General features: G+C 38.4%; 1 protein-coding gene across 2 annotated transcripts; it reads right to left on the minus strand.

The window, feature by feature from the left end:
* Window positions 1-2,243: 2,243 nt before the first annotated feature.
* On the minus strand, window positions 2,244-17,593 carry LOC123880935 (E3 ubiquitin-protein ligase Bre1). Of its 2 annotated transcripts, none has more exons than XM_045929364.1 (17): window positions 17,400-17,593; window positions 17,097-17,255; window positions 16,294-16,480; window positions 15,529-15,714; window positions 14,736-14,956; window positions 13,561-13,833; window positions 12,752-12,925; window positions 11,923-12,180; window positions 10,124-10,225; window positions 9,107-9,222; window positions 7,437-7,590; window positions 6,781-6,936; window positions 5,820-6,011; window positions 5,041-5,233; window positions 4,713-4,807; window positions 4,485-4,616; window positions 2,244-4,162 (listed from the first exon to the last, which is right to left on the minus strand). In XM_045929364.1, the coding sequence occupies exons 2-17, from the start codon at window positions 17,247-17,249 to the stop codon at window positions 4,010-4,012; spliced, it is 2,745 nt and encodes a 914-aa protein (XP_045785320.1). In that variant the 5' UTR covers window positions 17,250-17,255; window positions 17,400-17,593; the 3' UTR covers window positions 2,244-4,009. The 2 variants fall into 2 exon arrangements, with proteins under 2 accessions (XP_045785320.1, XP_045785319.1); XM_045929363.1 differs by having other exon boundaries at window positions 6,769-6,936.
* Between the last annotated feature and the right edge of the window lie 93 nt (window positions 17,594-17,686).

Raw genomic sequence — 17,686 nt, forward strand, 5'->3', positions numbered from 1 at the left:
ACTACACACGTGTCACGTGAACGCAATTGGTGTGAATCGGCCATAAGTCTTCAGTTAGAACATGAAAAATTTATATCAGCGATTTAACGCTGTCTCGTTTTAACAGTGTCATAAGTTTGAACAAAGTCAAATAGCGCTTTATAGATTTCAGGCTCAGGTGTCGAATTAATACATTTCAAAAACTTTGAAGATTTTCGTGAGTTTCCATGTTATGAGTAAGCAGGCCTAAAGGGTTTTATTAATGACCTACTCAAGACTCTGTACCACCGCGATTGTTATTTCACCAAGTTTTCGCTAAATAGCTAGCAGTACCCAGATATATAAACTCGACGCCGTATTTAGTTTTGTAACAAGTATATTTCTACTAATGTGCGTTTGTATAAAACGCAAAATATGTCGTCATGTGCAAAAGGCATTCAACTCATACGTAAAGTACAATTTGTCATGTCAAATTTGACACTTCTCGTATATAAAGATGTAAAATTTAACGTATCTCGCGCGTAGTTTACGATCTTTTCAGAGAAACGGCTGTGAAATCATTTAAATGGGACACAAAAATTCCCTTTTTGGTCTAATGTGTGACATTGAGAAATCCCAAATATCCCTATTACAAACTACTGACAGCGCTAGAATACTGGATACTATTGTTTTGAATATGAAAGTGTCGATTTTTTTTTTAAATTAAATATTTGTAAAATTAGTAAAATACAATACAACTATGTATATGAATTAAATTCGAAACTAACTCTGCCATCTCGATGGAACCTATTTAGAGAAGCTGAAAAGTCTTCCGAGAACAGTAGCAAGCATATATACTAGTTTGGATACGATATATCCTTGCACAAGATTTCTACAGCTATGCGAAAGTAATTTCGTTCCTGAACTGTCTGCTTGCTGTTTCAAGTATAGATTATAAGACTAGAAACATAATCACAATATTATCCTATTCGCCAATAACTAAGAACACACTATAAAGTACGGAGCTCGCTTAGTCGCTTAATGTTAATTGGCGTTTTTATGTAATAATTGTAAATATGTTTCAAGTCTAATTGGGGCATTTTAAAGGTAAAACAGAATAATTAAAATCGGCAAAGCAAGTGCAGAGTACCTTATATTGACCCAATGAAAGTTAAACCTAAAATATAAATATATCAGTCAGTGGGCTGTCGTTTTTTTAGATTAGTCTATTTGCCTATCTACAATACATTTATAATAACTACTAAACTACTCTATTATGGACTATTAGAAAAAGATATATTATGTAATTATGATTACATAAGTACATTAGACAAAAATAATCAATCAACAATAGTAAAAATATGAAAAAAATTGACGATTAAAGTATTAATATTGTGCTTTCGAATCGGCAATATAAGATTTATTTATTGTTCTGCTTATTGTTAATCGACTCCCAAAAAAAGTTTTCCGTAAAAATAAAAACAAAATAAAAACCAAGTGAAAAAAAATATTGGGCAAACGTTTAATATCTATAGTGGCATATTATTGTAAATTGAATATGTACTTGAAAAGAACAACCGCCGAGTTTCTTGCTGGTTCTTCTCGGTAGGAACGGCATTCCGAACCAGTGCTAGATTTTTTTGACGATTCAAAAGCACTTGTAAAAGTTTAATTGGATAAAAACATTTTGAATTTGAATAGTTTGCGACAGGTCGAGATGGCAATCGAGGTGGGGACGCTCCGCACACCCACGCAGCTCCCGCGCTAACCCGGTGCGGGATAGCGCATGTCACAATGTATGGCGTCACAATTACGCATCAAATCATCAAATCAGCATATCTATGCGATCACAGTTTGAACCGATATTAGGCATGTCCAATAGGAACATATTTTTTCCTAATAAAATTAGCTAAAGTATATTTTTAATCCATTTGTAATATGTCCATAACAAAGAAGTACAATGAAACTTATCACTATACACATACATAATTAAATGAAGAAAAAAATATATCCGATTGTTCGACTTCATTTTGTTAATCTAAATATACAACAACAATAATAATAAAATGTGTATGGATGTACACCGTATTGCAAAATGCACATAAATTCTTATATAATGTATGTATTTATATACTTCATTATTAAATACATGGAGTGTCACTATACAATAAGGAATGAATGATGCAGCATGTCCAATACTATATTTTTATCTAAATACCAGAGTAGTTGGCATCTTTTGACGATCCAAGTATGTTTGAAAGTTCGTTAAATAAATTATAATTATGTAGAGTGTTGAGTTGATTTATTTATATTATTGATCAACACCAATGTACTTATACGTACATTTTTACTTAAATATAATAGAACTGTAGTATAAAAAGCAAGGTTAGAAAGAATGTATGACGCTCGAGGCACATGAGTGGACAGACAACACACGAAGCGTCAATTTTAAGATGTTTCAATGTAAATCGGACTTTAACATCATTATGTAGGCATTGTCAATGAGTGAAGTAAAATGAAAAAGAGCGAAAGTACGCGCCGCAGCGCGTTGATTCGATTTTGTTTTGTTGAATTTATTCCTCAAAAATAAATAGTTTAGACTTTAGTTTATTTTGGGAAAAAATCCTTCGCGCATTTTATACTGAACAGTCTTTTAGATCAATTAATTCTTATTATTATAGTCAAAAAAGTAATCGTTATAAAAAGTCACGACGCTTTACTTCGTTTCCACCTTAAATAAAGTAGCCATAATTCGCGAGTTTCCAACACGCAGTTGTAAATAAGATGATTCCAAAAGGGCAAAAGTCAATCGAGATCATGTTAATTTACAAAATTTGCAGAAGTATACTCCATTGAATTTATTATTATTAATAATGAAAAATCATTTCCAACAGTGGCAACATCACAGATTTTTTTCGCAAAGTGATAGAAATATTCTTGAATAATATGTTGATATTGAAATACCGTTACACATCCAAGTCGCAACGTAGTTTGTGGTATTACAAGCATTGTGACGTGGTGTGAACTGGCCTTTACCGACAAAACCTCAAAAAAAAAGATAGGTTCTTGTGACTGTGCCATAGAAAAAATAGGAAGTTTTAGGCGGTACGTAATATGTAGTGTGATGCACTTACAAATCATTTGAGTATAAATAAACGAGTTCTGTACACTATCGTAACACACAAAAATAAATTGAACGCAACAGAACGCGCAACTATGTGCATTGACCATTATCATCACATAACCTCAAAACTTAGAATGATGTCATGATGATTGATGTTATGTGTCGTCTTACCAAAAGTGCGTACCTAAATGTAGTCTGTTCTACGCGTACGAATTTATCTTCACTTTTCTAAAAGTATGAGGCTATCTGGAGTTTTTATCATATCTTCGTATCTCAAGAAAACCCCCAGCATTATGCGATTAACAGAAGGTGCTACGACCCTCACAAAATACGTCACACTCGCTAGATCATCAAACGTACTTGGTTGGTCGCGACCGAGGACCAATTTATGGAACATAACGTCGCTGCACATGCAAAATCTTTTTTGTTACCATGTATTTTTTTTTTGGATTTTCCTTTTTGATGTCATTTTGTTTGATTTTACAAGGCGTGTGTACATGTAGATACCCGTTCTTTAGCATGTGTGCTAGTACAAGAGATAATCTTTTTACATATGTGATTTTGATCTAAAAGTAAAGCATAATTTTTCAAAGAAGTTGAAGAGTCTCCTGAAAAGTTGTGATTTTCCACATAACCTAATTTTCATGGGCAGCGACTTTTACAGAATTAAGCCCCAGTAAATCTAGGACCCCATTGCATTATTATCTATCACTATGTTATTATTAGATCAATGGAAGGTGCCACAACCCTCATGCTCACTAGGAGCTTACTAGGTGTACCTGACAGGTCGCGACCGAGGACCAACGGTAACGAAATATTACAGAATCAAGCCCCTGTAAATCTGCGAGCCCACCGCATTATTATTCCAAGAAAACCCCTACCATGAGGGGAGTAGAGAGAAACGATAAGTCGCTTGGTGCAAAGGCCCTAGGTGGAGAGGTAGAGGCGATGGTAGTCGTTGGCGCCGAAGGCCGCGTTGCACTTGGGGCACTTCCGTTGGCGCGTCTCGTAGCGCGTGCGCAGGCAGTCCCAGCAGAACACGTGGAAACACTTCGTCAGCACTGCGTCTTTGCGTTTAACCTGTAAAAAAAGTTATGTATTATAAGGGTCACTCAGATAAACAGGCATTATTGAAATATTTTTAACGAATAATTGGAATGCCCTCCCAAAACATACGCGAGGGGCACAATTTACAATGCATTTGTACGTCCTTTTGAGGTACGGAATCCTTAAAACAATGTTGATTTTGATATTGACATTAGCTGGACCTCTTGTGGCGTCCTCTGAGATCAATTTTGCACCCTTCCATCTTGCTAAGACATGATCATTTGAATCGCATTTGTTATTCGATAACTACCTTTCAATCATAATCAAAGAAAAAAATTACTTTGAGGGTAGTTACCTTGCACGAAGGGCAGGTGAGGGTCTCCTTGTACTCTCGTATCTCTTCCAGCAACACCTCGTCCATACTGCTGCCGGCTTGCTCCATCTTCTTCATGCGCTCCGCCTTACGCCGCAGCACGGCCAGCTCCTCCTGATAGTGAAGAAATTTGTTTCATGGGGCAGCTCAAAGATTTGAAAATTTTGAATTGATGACATAAATAGACAATTATCTGAAAGCTTCACTTACATGTAACCGTTTAGTTTTATACGCCTCCGCTTCGAGCGCGCTCGTTTTCTCCGCGACCACTTGTTGCGCCTCTTTCATTTGTGCGTGATACTTTTCTGGAATACAAAATCATAATGTCAGTTACGTTCGATCGAATAGCGGAAACTATTCATCGCCCGCAACATGGTAGCCGCAATGATAGTCAGATGAATTAGATAATTACATAAGATTGAGGTGGCCAGCCATTCCACAATTTTAAAGAAAATATAACGCGTTGAGGGCTGTGTTTTTTTTTCTCAATGAACATTTTCGGTCTTTAGGTCTAACATTATATAGACAGCTATCTCACCAAGATGCAGTTTGAGGTCGGCAGCGGACTGCGCCGACTCGATGGCCTTGCGCTTGTGCATCTCCATGGCCTGTTGCCGCAGCAGCAGCTCCTTCTCCACGGCCGACAGTGTGTTCTGCAGTAACCGCTCCTTCTCCTCCAGCCGCCGAGCCACCAGGCTCAACGACTCGATCTGTTGGTCCCGCGTTGTCACCTGCAATGATCCATGGCGTTAGGCTGGCATCTATAAAATGAATCTCGACTTTGCTCAGACGGGTAAAACGGGGTAGATTTATGTGGAGACGTAAATCTCTCTCGTTTAAACTGACTCTGTCTAAACAAAGTCTGTCTCTATAATATTATGCAGTTACCCGACCGCCGACGATTAGCGAGAAAACGCTTAAAAACTAAAAATGAATTTGCAAGCAACGATAAGCTACGGTGTATTTGGGATGGTATTTTGTTCGTATTTTTAACCCGCGACCCAAAAAGAGGGGTGTTATAAGTTTGACGTGTGTATCTGTGTGTCTGTGTATCATTGCGCATGGCATCGTAGCGCCTAAACGAATGAACCGATTTTAATTTAGTTTTTTTTGTTTGAAAGGTGGCTTGATCGAGAGTGTTCTTAGCTATAATCTAAAACAAGAGTCAAGATGGACGTTGCCTAAATACATAATTATTTATTTGAAAATGATGTTTTGGAAAACTCAAATACTTTGGATCGTCGGGGGTGTTATAAATTTTTAATTTACACTTGTTAATTTAAATCGTTTTGTCGCATGAAAATATATTATCTATACCTGGTCCTGTAAGAGCTGCTTCTCTTCCCTCAAAAGCTTGTGCAGGGAATTGGCCTTTATCCTCTCGGACATAAGCTTGAAATTGGCGTCATCCTTCTCCCTGAGTTGTTGTATTAACCTCGAGTTCTGCTCTTGCATGTCTTCAAACGCCTGCCCCGTCACTTCCATCTCATTCAAGAGAGCTTCTTCTTCCTAATGATAATGCCACAGTTTAGTCTCAATGCTGAAACGACTCGAATCAACGTTTTTATTTTGATTATAAAATACGCGGATACAATTTATCGTTATATCGTGCAAAGGGGCATGCGATTTTTGGAGAATTCTGAACGTTTTCCAAATAACACTAAGGGTGACCACTGAATATTTTGTGACCAAAAGACGCGCTGACTATATTTATATTGCAGATATTGCAAAGTACACTATGAGAAACAAAGGATTTAAAACAGAGGATGTGAAATTAGGTAAAATGAGGAACAACCAACGAATAAAATCTAAGAAATTACCTGCGACTCGCAATAGCAGCATACAGCATGCATGACGCTAGCATATAACAGTTTTAAGATCTTCGGAGCTCATACGGTCTTCCAATTGCTGCAGAGCCCTGGTTGTGTCCCTCAACCTCAATTCTTGGTAACCTCTTGAGGTTAAGTTACTGGAACTTGCTCCAGTGTAACTTTAAAGCCTGGTGCAGACATGCTTTAAAATTTCAACAAAAGTTTAAATCCTCTAACCTCAAAGTTACCCGTGAACCAGCGAAGGGCCTCGCGAAGGTATGCGTTAGGGTGACCACAAGTTAATCTTCTAACTGCTGGATGCACTGGTCCCCTTCCTTACGTTCTGGTCGACTCCTGGTCCATCCACCTCGATTACTACGCTTTCTAGCACCAGTCTCTGCCCTCAAACCTCAAACCCAATCCCCAAACAAGCAGTCCTGTTAAAATCCTCTAACCTCAGAAGTTACCTGCGAACCAGCAAAGGGCCTCGCGAAGGTATGCAGTGGATCAGCGTTGGGTCGAGCACATGACAATTGTTTCTGAAGCTCATACTTCTGCTCTTCCAGCTGCTTGATCTTCCGTAACGCATCTTCGTCAGCTAATCGCCTTTCGCGTTTACTTTCCTGAACGAACATTAGGAAAAATGAGTACCATCGAGCAATAGGAGCCACTTATAAAAATAAAGATGGATGATTTGCACTAGACAATAAACAAAACAAAGTCACAGGAATTAGGTTTGGTTGCATTTAATGGGCAAAAAACAGACCTTTACATTGAAAGGTCTGTTTTCCATCTTTCTACATATAATCTTTCCGGCATTGGAAAGTACTGTTCTTTACATCCTAGAATCTTTCTGGAATTCTTTCATATTTAAATATGTTACCGCAAATTCACTAAAGTTGGAATTGACGTGTGGTGACTGGTCTTCCTACTGATTAATGTGTCTTCACGAAAATACATCTCAATTGACAATTCCCTTTCATATTGACAATTTCCTACAAAACAGATAAGGGATACATATTTTATTTTGATATATTTTTCATCAGGAATTGAATTATAATTTTTGAAGTTGGTTAAAAAGAGAATGGAGTAGTGGTTAGACTATGACGAGTTCGGGAGATACCTGCGCCATCTTGGCCTTCTGTCGATGGTCGTCGAGCTCCTGGCGCGCCTTGCGCTCGGCCGCCATGAGCTGCACCTTGTCGCGCTGCTCCTTGCTCACGCCCTTGTACATGTCCAGCAGCAGCTTCAGCTCCTTCTGCTCGTTCACCGCCTTCCTGACCACCCACAACCATCATGGACACTATTACAACACTATCACTCTTATAAAACAAAGTCATAGGAATAATACGGGTTTATCTATACATATAATAAAATTGTAGAAAAGTGGTGTCTGTACAATGGAAATATATAAAAAAAAAGTAGCAGGGGTTGTTATTATATCGATGCCGAACCCGAAATTGTAATTAATTTTTTTTTTGTCTGTTTGTCTGTTTGTCTGTGTGTTTGTGCACGCTAATCTCAGAAACGGCTTATTCGATTTAGATACGGTTTTCACTAATATATTGTAGTAAGCTTCACTTAGGATTTAGTGTTTATTTCATGTCAATCGGTTCATAAATAAAAAAGTTATGTCAATTTAAAGAATCACGGCGCCTCGCGCCTGAGCGTCCGTGGCTATATAAAGCGCGAAAAGTCACTATTCCACGCGAACGAAGTCGCGGGCACAGCTAGTAAATAATAGTATTATAGTTTATAAGTTACGGTGATATGTAGAAATGGCTATCTGGTTATCTACGCGCCATGTTTTGTACGCGCGAATTACGAACGAGATCTTCTCTCTGGACTGGTTTCCGCACTTGAACGTTTCCGTCTGTTGTGCGTGTTATGAACGAAATAGCACGGGTGTATGTTGGTCTTGTGTTTAAAATCTTAACGTCAAGCTATAAGGTCTGTATTACATTGGTGTTCATGCGTTGACTAATTTTACCGTTACCGTACCGTTAAGTTACCGTATTAGGTATCGTACAAGTCTAAATAGATTTACACAACTGTCCGTAACGGAGTCGTCTAGGCAGAGCAGATGCGGGTCAAGGACAAGACGCGGGACTGCTCGAACGGCAGATATCGCAATGGGTGTGTCGTTCGAGCTCGTGAGGAATGAAAAGTTGGGATGCTGGTTACGAAAATGACGTCAATTTTTAAATCGATAGATGGATCTTTATATTCACTATAGTTTAAAAATTTCAAGTATTGATTGCACATTCAACTATTAAACCTAATCAAAAATATTTTATACTTGCGTATAAAATTAAATGGGAAACTTTACATTTACGGTCAACTAGAGGATGCCAGCGACTTCATCCGCGTAAATTTAGGTTTTTAAAGATCCCGTGGGAACGGTTTGATTTTACGGTATAAAATGTTGCCTATGTCAATTACAGGGACGTAAGCTACCTCGGTACCTAATTTCATACAAATCGGTTAAGCGGATGGGTCTTTAGGAATCTCGTGGGAACTCTTTGATTTTCCGGGATAAAAAGTAGCCTACGTCCGTCCCCAGGACATAAGCTGAACCTGTACCAAATTTCATCAGAATCGGTTAAACTGTTGGACCATGAAAAGGTAGCAGACAGACAGACACACTTTCGCATTTATAATATTATTAGTATGGATTAGGAAAAGGAAGAAAAGGGAACTGGAAGGTTTAAAAAATCATTTAAGGATGTACGAACACTTCTGGTAAGGAAATCGTAGCAGCAACACACAATTTGGATTTCGGGACAGACATACTTGAGCTGCTGCTTGAGGTCTTTGATGATTTGATCCTGCTCCTGCAACTTGGCGCGATTGTGTTCTTTGTTCCCTGCGTTTTTGTTCTCAGGGCCTGCACTGCCGCCTTCTTCGCCCTAAAATTCATAAGGTAAAATTAAAAAAAAATATCTACAGAAGTATTTTTTCTAATAACAAGTGTAAATTAAAAATTTATACCACCCCCGACAAGTGAAGGTTACAGTAAAAACTAGAAAAGAGCTGATAACTTTCAAACGGCTGAACCGATTTTCTTGAATTATGGCTAAGAACACTCTCGAACAAGCCACCTTTCAAACAAAAAAAACTAAATTAAAATCGGTTCATTAGTTTAGGAGCTACGATGCCACAGACAGATACACAGATACACACATACACACGCAAACTTATAACACCCCTCTTTTTTGGTCGGGGGTTAAAAATAGCTAGCAAACGGGCAGGCGGGTCACCCGATGTTAAGTGATTAAAGCGGCCCATGAACATTTGCGGCACCAGAGAACCGTTCGTGCGTTGTCAGTCTTTTAGGAATTTGTTGGTCGGCCCTTTCCATGCTGAAATCTAGTGGGAACCGCGCCGCCGAAAGAAGTTGGTTAATCGTCAAGACCAAAACAATGAAAATTTTTTGAAGAATTGGGTAGTCTGCAAAAAATCCCTTTTTAGGGTTCCGTATCGAAGGGTGCCACGGGATTACAAGCCTCCACTGACCATCTGTCAGTCTGTCTGTCAGTGGGCTTGTATCTCAGGAACCGTAATGAACAGAAAGTTAAAATTTTCAGTGTGTATTTCTATTGCCGCTATCACAAAAAAATAATAAAAAATCAAGATGGCGAATTTCAAAATGGCCGCCATGCAAATTAAAAAAATTAAAAAGTACATTATGTACTCTGGACTATTGGTATTTGTATTTTTTGTGTGTGAAATCTATTTGTATTTGACCAGTTTTTTTCATACATATTATGGACAAAAACAAGTACAAACACCAGTACAGTATATATTTACCTCAGGGTCGGGTTCCTCTTTTTTGACAACGAGTGGCTTTTCATCGGGTTGTTCTGTACTTGCACCGCCGCGTGTATTTGCCTCTTCCATCTCTTTGCGGACCTATGATTTTATAAATAGGACACATAAACAGAAATTCAGGAAGTCTCCTAATTCGTATGAAAACATAAAACAACTGTTCTTGCCTATTTATGTCTATGCGTGCGTAAACACACTTGCGTATCTGTGCATATACCATTACATCTGTGCATTTATATTATACTAGCGACCCGCCCCGGCTTCGCACGGGTGGACATTTATTTTTTCTATTTTCCGGGATAAAATATAGCCTATACGGATTCGGAAAAATCCCTCTAAGTAATGGTAAAAGAAATTTTGAAATCGGTCCAGTCGTTTTTGAGCCTATTCAATACAAACATACAAAAATACAAAGGTTTCCTCTTTATAATATTAGTATATGTAGATGTCTGTCTGTCTGCTAGCTTTTCACAGCCCAACAGACTTTAACCGATTTTGCTAAAATTTGGTACAGAGTTAGCTTACATCCACATCACACACATGCATGCTACTTTTATCCTGAAAAATCCCATCCTTGTAAGCAATTTATAGGTACAGAGGCAGCTTGCGTCCTGGAAACTGACATAGACAACTTTTATCCCGGATAATTAAAGAGTTCGAAATCCTGCGGAATTTAAAAAAAAAATCCTGTGGGTTCGAAGTCGCGATGTCATCTAGTTACTTATATTATTATTTAAGATAGTATCAAACCTTGCTTAACTCCTGACTCTTTATATTCTTATACTTCCTCTTATACTGTTTTCTTCTCTTATACTATACTAGCCGATACCCGCGACTTCGTTCGCGTGGATGTAGGGTTTTTTAAATTCCCGTGGGAGCTCTTTGATTTTCCGGGATAAAAAGTAGCCTATGTGCTAATCCAGGGTATAATCTATCTCCATTCTAAATTTCAGCCCAATCCGTCCAGTAGTTTTTGCGTGAAGGAGTAACAAACATACACACACACACACACACGCACACACACACACACAAACAAACTTTCACCTTTATAATATTAGTGTGATACTTCCTCTTATACTATGCAGCAAAGTGATGTGCTTCATTTCTGTGCAAACTGCACCTGTCCGCTCGTTTATTTCTATATTAATACACCACACAATATACATATACACTACACATATACACAGATTTAAATAAGGGATACAACATCCCTTATTTAATTCCTGACTTGTGTCTTTGTTCTTCTTGTACAGATGCACTTCCCCCTCCAGTTGTAATTCTGCAGTGGTTAGATGAGATGCCTCAGTTGCCTGCTGACCATTCCCGTCTGTTAATATATTAATACATACCTTATTTAATTCTTGACTTGTGTCCTTGTTCTTCTTGTACATATGCACTTCCCCTCAAGTTGTTGGTTGTAGTTCTGCGGTGATTAGATGAGATGCCTCAGTTGCCTGCTGACCATTCCCATCTGTTAATATAATAATACATACCTTATTTAATTCCTGACTTGTGTCCTTGTTCTTCTTGTACAGATGCACTTACCCTCAAGTTGTTGGTTGTAGTTCTGTGGCGATTAGACGAGATGCCTCAGTTGCCTGCTGACCATTCCCGTCTGTTAATATATTAATACATACCTTATTTAATTCCTGACTTGTGTCCTTGTTCTTCTTGTACAGATGCACTTCCCCTCAAGTTGTTGGTTGTAGTTCTGTGGCGATTAGACGAGATGCCTCAGTTGCCTGCTGACCATTCCCGTCTGTTAATATATTAATACATACCTTATTTAATTCTTGACTTGTGTCCTTGTACTTCCTCTTGTACCGATGCACTTCCCCCTTGAGCTGTTGGTTGTGGTTCTGTAGAGAAGTGATGAGGTGCCTCATTTCCCTGTTAATTGGTCCCGTTTGTTCATTGGCCGCGAGGTTCTGTTCGAATTCAATCCGCAACATCTCATACTCTTTCCTTAGCTGACCCAGTACATCTTCAAGCTGGATCATTTCTGCCCGGAGTGCCTTTTGTCGTGCTAATTCTTCACTCTGTAAAAGGATTAATTTCAGCTTAAAATACGCTTTGTTAAGGGCTTTTTAAATTCAAAATTGACATATAGTATAGTGTCAAATTGTTTAGAAAATCATGTTACTTCTTTTAGAAACTATATGTTTGATGATTTCAAAATGAATTCTCCTGATTAGGTTATGGGGAGAATACTGACAAACTATTCTCTATTGTTAGAAAATTGGTAGTTCCACAGCATTAGTACAAAACCGGGTCTTACATTCTTAGTAAAACAAATATTTTTATTTTACAGATGATTTCGTTTGATTAAGTAAATACTTGGTTTGTAAAATCTACGAATTAAACAATCTATCTCCGTAAGATAATGTAACCGTAATCATAACTCTATCATGAGCGATAATGGAGGTATGATTACAGTGCGTGCTGCTAGAGTGCACAGGCATGCCAGAACAACGCGAGCGCCATTTGAGATCCCCAGTCTCACTCCAGGAAGCCATCAGCAACCTAAGCTCTGTCTCGTCTACTCGGCTTCTGAAAAGAACGCACAACAAACGGAATCGAAAACCTGTCCAGAGAGAAGAAAGTAGATACCTCCATCATCTCGATCTGTCGCATGTGTAAATTTTTAGCACTTTGCAACTGTAGCCGCGTCTCGTCGAGAGCAGTCTTCATCTGCATTGACTCGTTGTAGAGCACCGAGAACTGGCTCTGTAGACACTTGTACTCTGTCGTCTCTACTATCACAGACTCAGGCAGTTGACGGATCTGGACAAAAACAGGGTTTATTACTGAGGTGTGCGTCTAACCTATATCCGATTAAGAAGGCCAGATAAAGGCTAAAAATAGTCATATATCAGTACAATGGAACACAAAAACTGAAAAGCAAAGAAACTTTTTATATTTTGTATTGTTTGAAACTACATTTTGTGTGAGGTATTCTGAAACGTATTTAAACCATGGAAAAGCAGATTTAGGGTTTCGTACCCTGAGGGTGCCAACGCGAACTATTACTAAGCCTCCACTGTCCATCCATCCATCTGTCTTAATGTACACAACCTAAGAAGCATAAAAGAGAATTTTTTCGAATCCTTCTGTAGAGTGAGTATATAGAAAAGGAACTGCTAACTTGGAAGAACTTTTGCAATTTTTGTGGAAGCAGTACTATTAATTGGGGTAAGCATATCTAACACAAGCTGTGTGTGCTACACAGGTTGCCTTCGATGTGAGGCTGTCACAATCAACCTCAAGTAACCTGTTATTAACCAATTGACAGCAATTTCTGCACCAAAAGTTCTGCACCAAATTCTTTAATTTTACATTAACATTTGATAAGGCAGCTGCAGTAATAACTCTACTAATAAAGTGTTGTTGTCTGATTGATTGAGTCAATGGCAACTCACGTCCATCTTAAGCTTCTCCAGCTCTTTGAGGGTGTCCCGATGCTGTCGATGCAGACGATCCAGCTCAGCTAGTCTATTATTGGCCAGTTCCCGCTGTTCTTCAAGCTCTGCAGCAACATCCTCCAGTTTGGCGTTGACTACGGGATGCGGCGCGGCTATAGCTGGTCCAGGTCCTGGCGTGCTGCCACTCGCGGTTCCAGATTGATGGTAGCTCTTGAGCTTTTCGATCGCTTCAGCTAAGTGGTTTTCTAACTTGTCGTTTCTTGATCGGACCTGGAAAAAATGTTTCTCTCAAAACTCAAAGCTAAATAAGTGGTTATTTGACACCTGAATTCAAACGCCATTTTTCGGTAAAGGAAAACCCTGCATGTTTTGGAAGAAAATTAGGTATTTTAGGGGCAACATAATATCCAAACCAAAGGCTGATGTCATATTGTGCAGTCTCACCTCCAATTTGGTTGTTCACAAATCTTGAGCTGAACTAAATTGTCAGTTCTAAAAGTAATGCTATTATTTTCAAAAAGTTGTGAGTCCAGGATCATCTATACTTATAAAACATACCAATTCGTTTTTTTTCAACAATTTTATACCTTCATCAGCTCATACTGCAGGTTGTCAAATGTCAATCTAGTTCTTTCTGCAGTTGCGCTACTCGCAGCGTCATGGCGTGGTGGCTCTCGTGCAGCGTGGTACAAAGGGCTTGCAGGTCTTACCTTCATCAGCTCATACTGCAGGTCGTCAATCTGGTTCTTCAGCTCGGCATTCTCGGTGTCTCTGCTGTTGACCGCGTCCTGCAGTTGCGCTACTCGCAGCGTCATGGCGTGGTGGCTCTCGTGCAGCGTGGTACAAAGGGCTTGCAGGTCTTACCTTCATCAGCTCATACTGCAGGTCGTCAATCTGGTTCTTCAGCTCGGCATTCTCGGTGTCTCTGCTGTTGACCGCGTCCTGCAGTTGTGCTACTCGCAGCGTCATGGCGTGGTGGCTCTCGTGCAGCGTGGTACAAAGGGCTTGCAGGTCTTACCTTCATCAGCTCATACTGCAGGTCGTCAATCTGGTTCTTCAGCTCGGCATTCTCGGTGTCTCTGCTGTTGACCGCGTCCTGCAGTTGTGCTACTCGCAGCGTCATGGCGTGGTGGCTCTAATGCAGCGTGGTACAAAGGGCTTGCAGGTCTTACCTTCATCAGCTCATACTGCAGGTCGTCAATCTGGTTCTTCAGCTCAGCATTCTCGGTGTCTCTGCTGTTGACCGCGTCCTGCAGTTGCGCTACTCGCAGCGTCATGGCGTGGTGGCTCTCATGCAGCGTGGTACAAAGGGCTTGCAGCCGACGGTTCTCTGCAGTGACCTCCTCGTTGGTAGCACGGATTGTTTCGTCTAATGATGGCGCTGGTGTACCCTCTAGTCAAACAAATATAATATTGACAAAATTGAACAAAAAACGTTTGGATCTCTCTATATTTTGGGACTCTAATTAAACTTTCAATTGTTTATATTTATTATTCAAATTAATTATCAAACAATAAATTAATTTAAAATAATCTGTATTTTTCTGTATTTTATTTAACCAGTTTCTCCAGATCTATTCCACTTATTAGAAATTTTGTACTGTCTTTTTTATTCTGTGGTTCTACATATTACATGTGGTCACTTTTCTATGCAAGACTGATTATTTATTATTAGGGTCCTTGTCAGTATCTTCTCAGTAGATTCAGCTTTTTGAACCCATGGTATTCTTGAATTATCATAAGAGCCTTTAAATCTTCTTTGTAGATTCAGCTTTTTGAACCCATGGTATTCTTGAATTATCATAAGAGCCTTTAAATCTTCTTTAAGTCTTCATGAAATTAATGATTTGACTGATGAAATTATTACTAACTGGACTAGTTCTTTTGGCTTTCCTTTTTTAGTAACTCTCATGGTTGACATTAAATAGTCATTTTATCACTAAAACACCATAAATGCATTCTCACCTTCACTTTCCCCTTTAATAGCCTTCCATATCTTATCATTCCTTTGCTGTAGCCTATCAAAGGCCTGTAATACTTTGGCCACTGCTCGTTTACTGACTTGCACTCTGTTTGCAAGTTGGGCGTCCAATTCCTCCTTGTCCCATGTTGATAACTGCATTAAGAATGAAGTGGTCGCTTCGTTCTCATCTATAACATGGAAATTCTGGTACATATACTGAAATAAACAATTTCCCATAATAACCTACATGCTTTAATTAATAATTAACATAAGCTTGAATTTAAACCTAAATCAATAGCTTTGCATTGATCAATTTAACTATTAATATCCATTTATGAAGGAAGGAAAACTGACTAACTATAGAATAACGAACTAAAGAGTCATTAATCAAAAAGAACGCAGTTTTGTATTAGATCTCTGGGTGAGGTTAGGAATTATTATACTTTTTAATTCTGAGGTAAGTCTGGTCGGATGTGGCTTTAGTTGTATCTTATTCAACAAACTACACAATCAAGTGCCTACATGGTAATTACTAGGAATACAGGCAATTAAAGTGCTTCTATCTGAATAATCTCCAAGATTTGTGACCCCTGTATACTGTAAAAACTAATGTTAGTTATTCCTAGTTATTCTGATAAACCTGTGCTCAGTAGGGAGTGGCAATAGGTTAAGATGGTGCTGATGATGATAAATATATTAAAATCTAAATAGCCAAGTACATAAATAATATCAGTATGACCACCAGTCATAGAAAAACAAAGAATTACTTTTGTTTTCTGATTCATCTGCAGTCTCCGCATCAAAGCGTTGCAGCAACACCCTGATGTCTTCATTGAGTAGGTTCCAGTATCTATTGACAACACATAACACTGCATCGTCTTGTGTCTGTCGCTTCTCAAGCTGTTCTATCCTGGCCCGCAGTTCAGCTTCACACCTGTGCCGTTGCTCTATTCTCTATTATAAAAAGAGTAAATATACTGATACATACATATACAGAACATCCTACTGTATTGCTTGATGCAGAAAAAATATATTTTAGGTAAAATAAATTGTTGAATACAAACTATGTAATTCCTTCTGTTTCCAAAATGAATAATATACTGTCCTTTTCTTATAACATTGCATTGATAAGAAAGATGGGAATACTCTCAAATTTAGTTGTAGTCAGAATAAGTACTATTGTCAAAATTAAGTTGGATTTCAAAAAATTCCCTCATTCTCTGAAGTGTCTCTCCTTTTCCATGGTATTGACAAAATAGACTGTGGTTAGTTGGTTGAGTCTATGTGCCAAAAAACCAGTTGAAATTAAGGTTATCATTACATTATGAAAGATCAATCTCTCATACTGATAATTATGATTATGAGAGAGGATGATAACAAGGTACTTACAACCTTGGCTAAGTAGTTGAGTAATTTGTGTAGTTGTAAAAACAGCTGTAAAGAGTACATTGTCAAACAGCTGACTTTGATTGTGATTAGTGATGATTACATTGTTGTTTTCACATTAATATACAGTTAAAATGTTCATGAAAGTAAATCATATGTATCTTTTCTGCGTTTATGTGGTTACCTGAGCTAATTTCTTGTTCTGGAATTGTAAAACCTTAATGTCCATTTCTTCAAGGGTGGAGACAGGACCTATTAAGTGGGGTTCAAAGTGAACTTTTTTGATCGGCGGTTGACTGCTGCCATTGCCTCCATCTTCGGCTGTACGTTTCGACATTGTAATCTGAAAAAATCAAGTAAATTACTGTAGTTTGCACGGAAACTCCACTTATTGATTGGTTACTACTGACAAATTAAAAAGTACACAAGGGTGTGGACGTTCCGTTATAGGTTATTATTACATTATTTAGTCGGATAATATACAAACCTGCTTGTCAATATTGACAATTTGGAAATTGTAATTTTCTAAGAAAAATCTTTAATCAATAAGATTTTATGATTGTTAGATCGATCAAAGGCTATCATTTTTAAAAGGCTACATTAATTTATTAGCAAAGAAATTAAAACAATTAAATCAGCAATCCCTTCCCTAGAACCACCTCAGCCAAACACAGACGAATAACCAAAACCACACCAAAACATAGACTCAAGAACGTAGTGTTTATATACTCTTTGGACTCAAGTTTCTTTCATTTTTAAGATTTACGGCCCTGG

This window comes from Maniola jurtina, chromosome 3 (assembly GCF_905333055.1).
Source record: "Maniola jurtina chromosome 3, ilManJurt1.1, whole genome shotgun sequence".
Lineage (NCBI taxonomy): Eukaryota > Metazoa > Arthropoda > Insecta > Lepidoptera > Nymphalidae > Maniola > Maniola jurtina.

Excerpts from the sequence above, each read along its gene's own strand:
- LOC123880935 (XM_045929363.1), bottom strand. The coding sequence starts at position 17,249 with ATGTCGAAACGTACAGCCGAAGATGGAGGCAATGGCAGCAGTCAACCG. Across the intron at positions 12,181-12,751 it reads GACAGATCGAGATGATGGAG|AGTGAAGAATTAGCACGACA; the intron begins GTATCTACTTTC and ends ATCCTTTTACAG. Across the intron at positions 7,591-9,106 it reads GACCTCAAGCAGCAGCTCAA|GAAGGCGGTGAACGAGCAGA; the intron begins GTATGTCTGTCC and ends GTGGGTGGTCAG.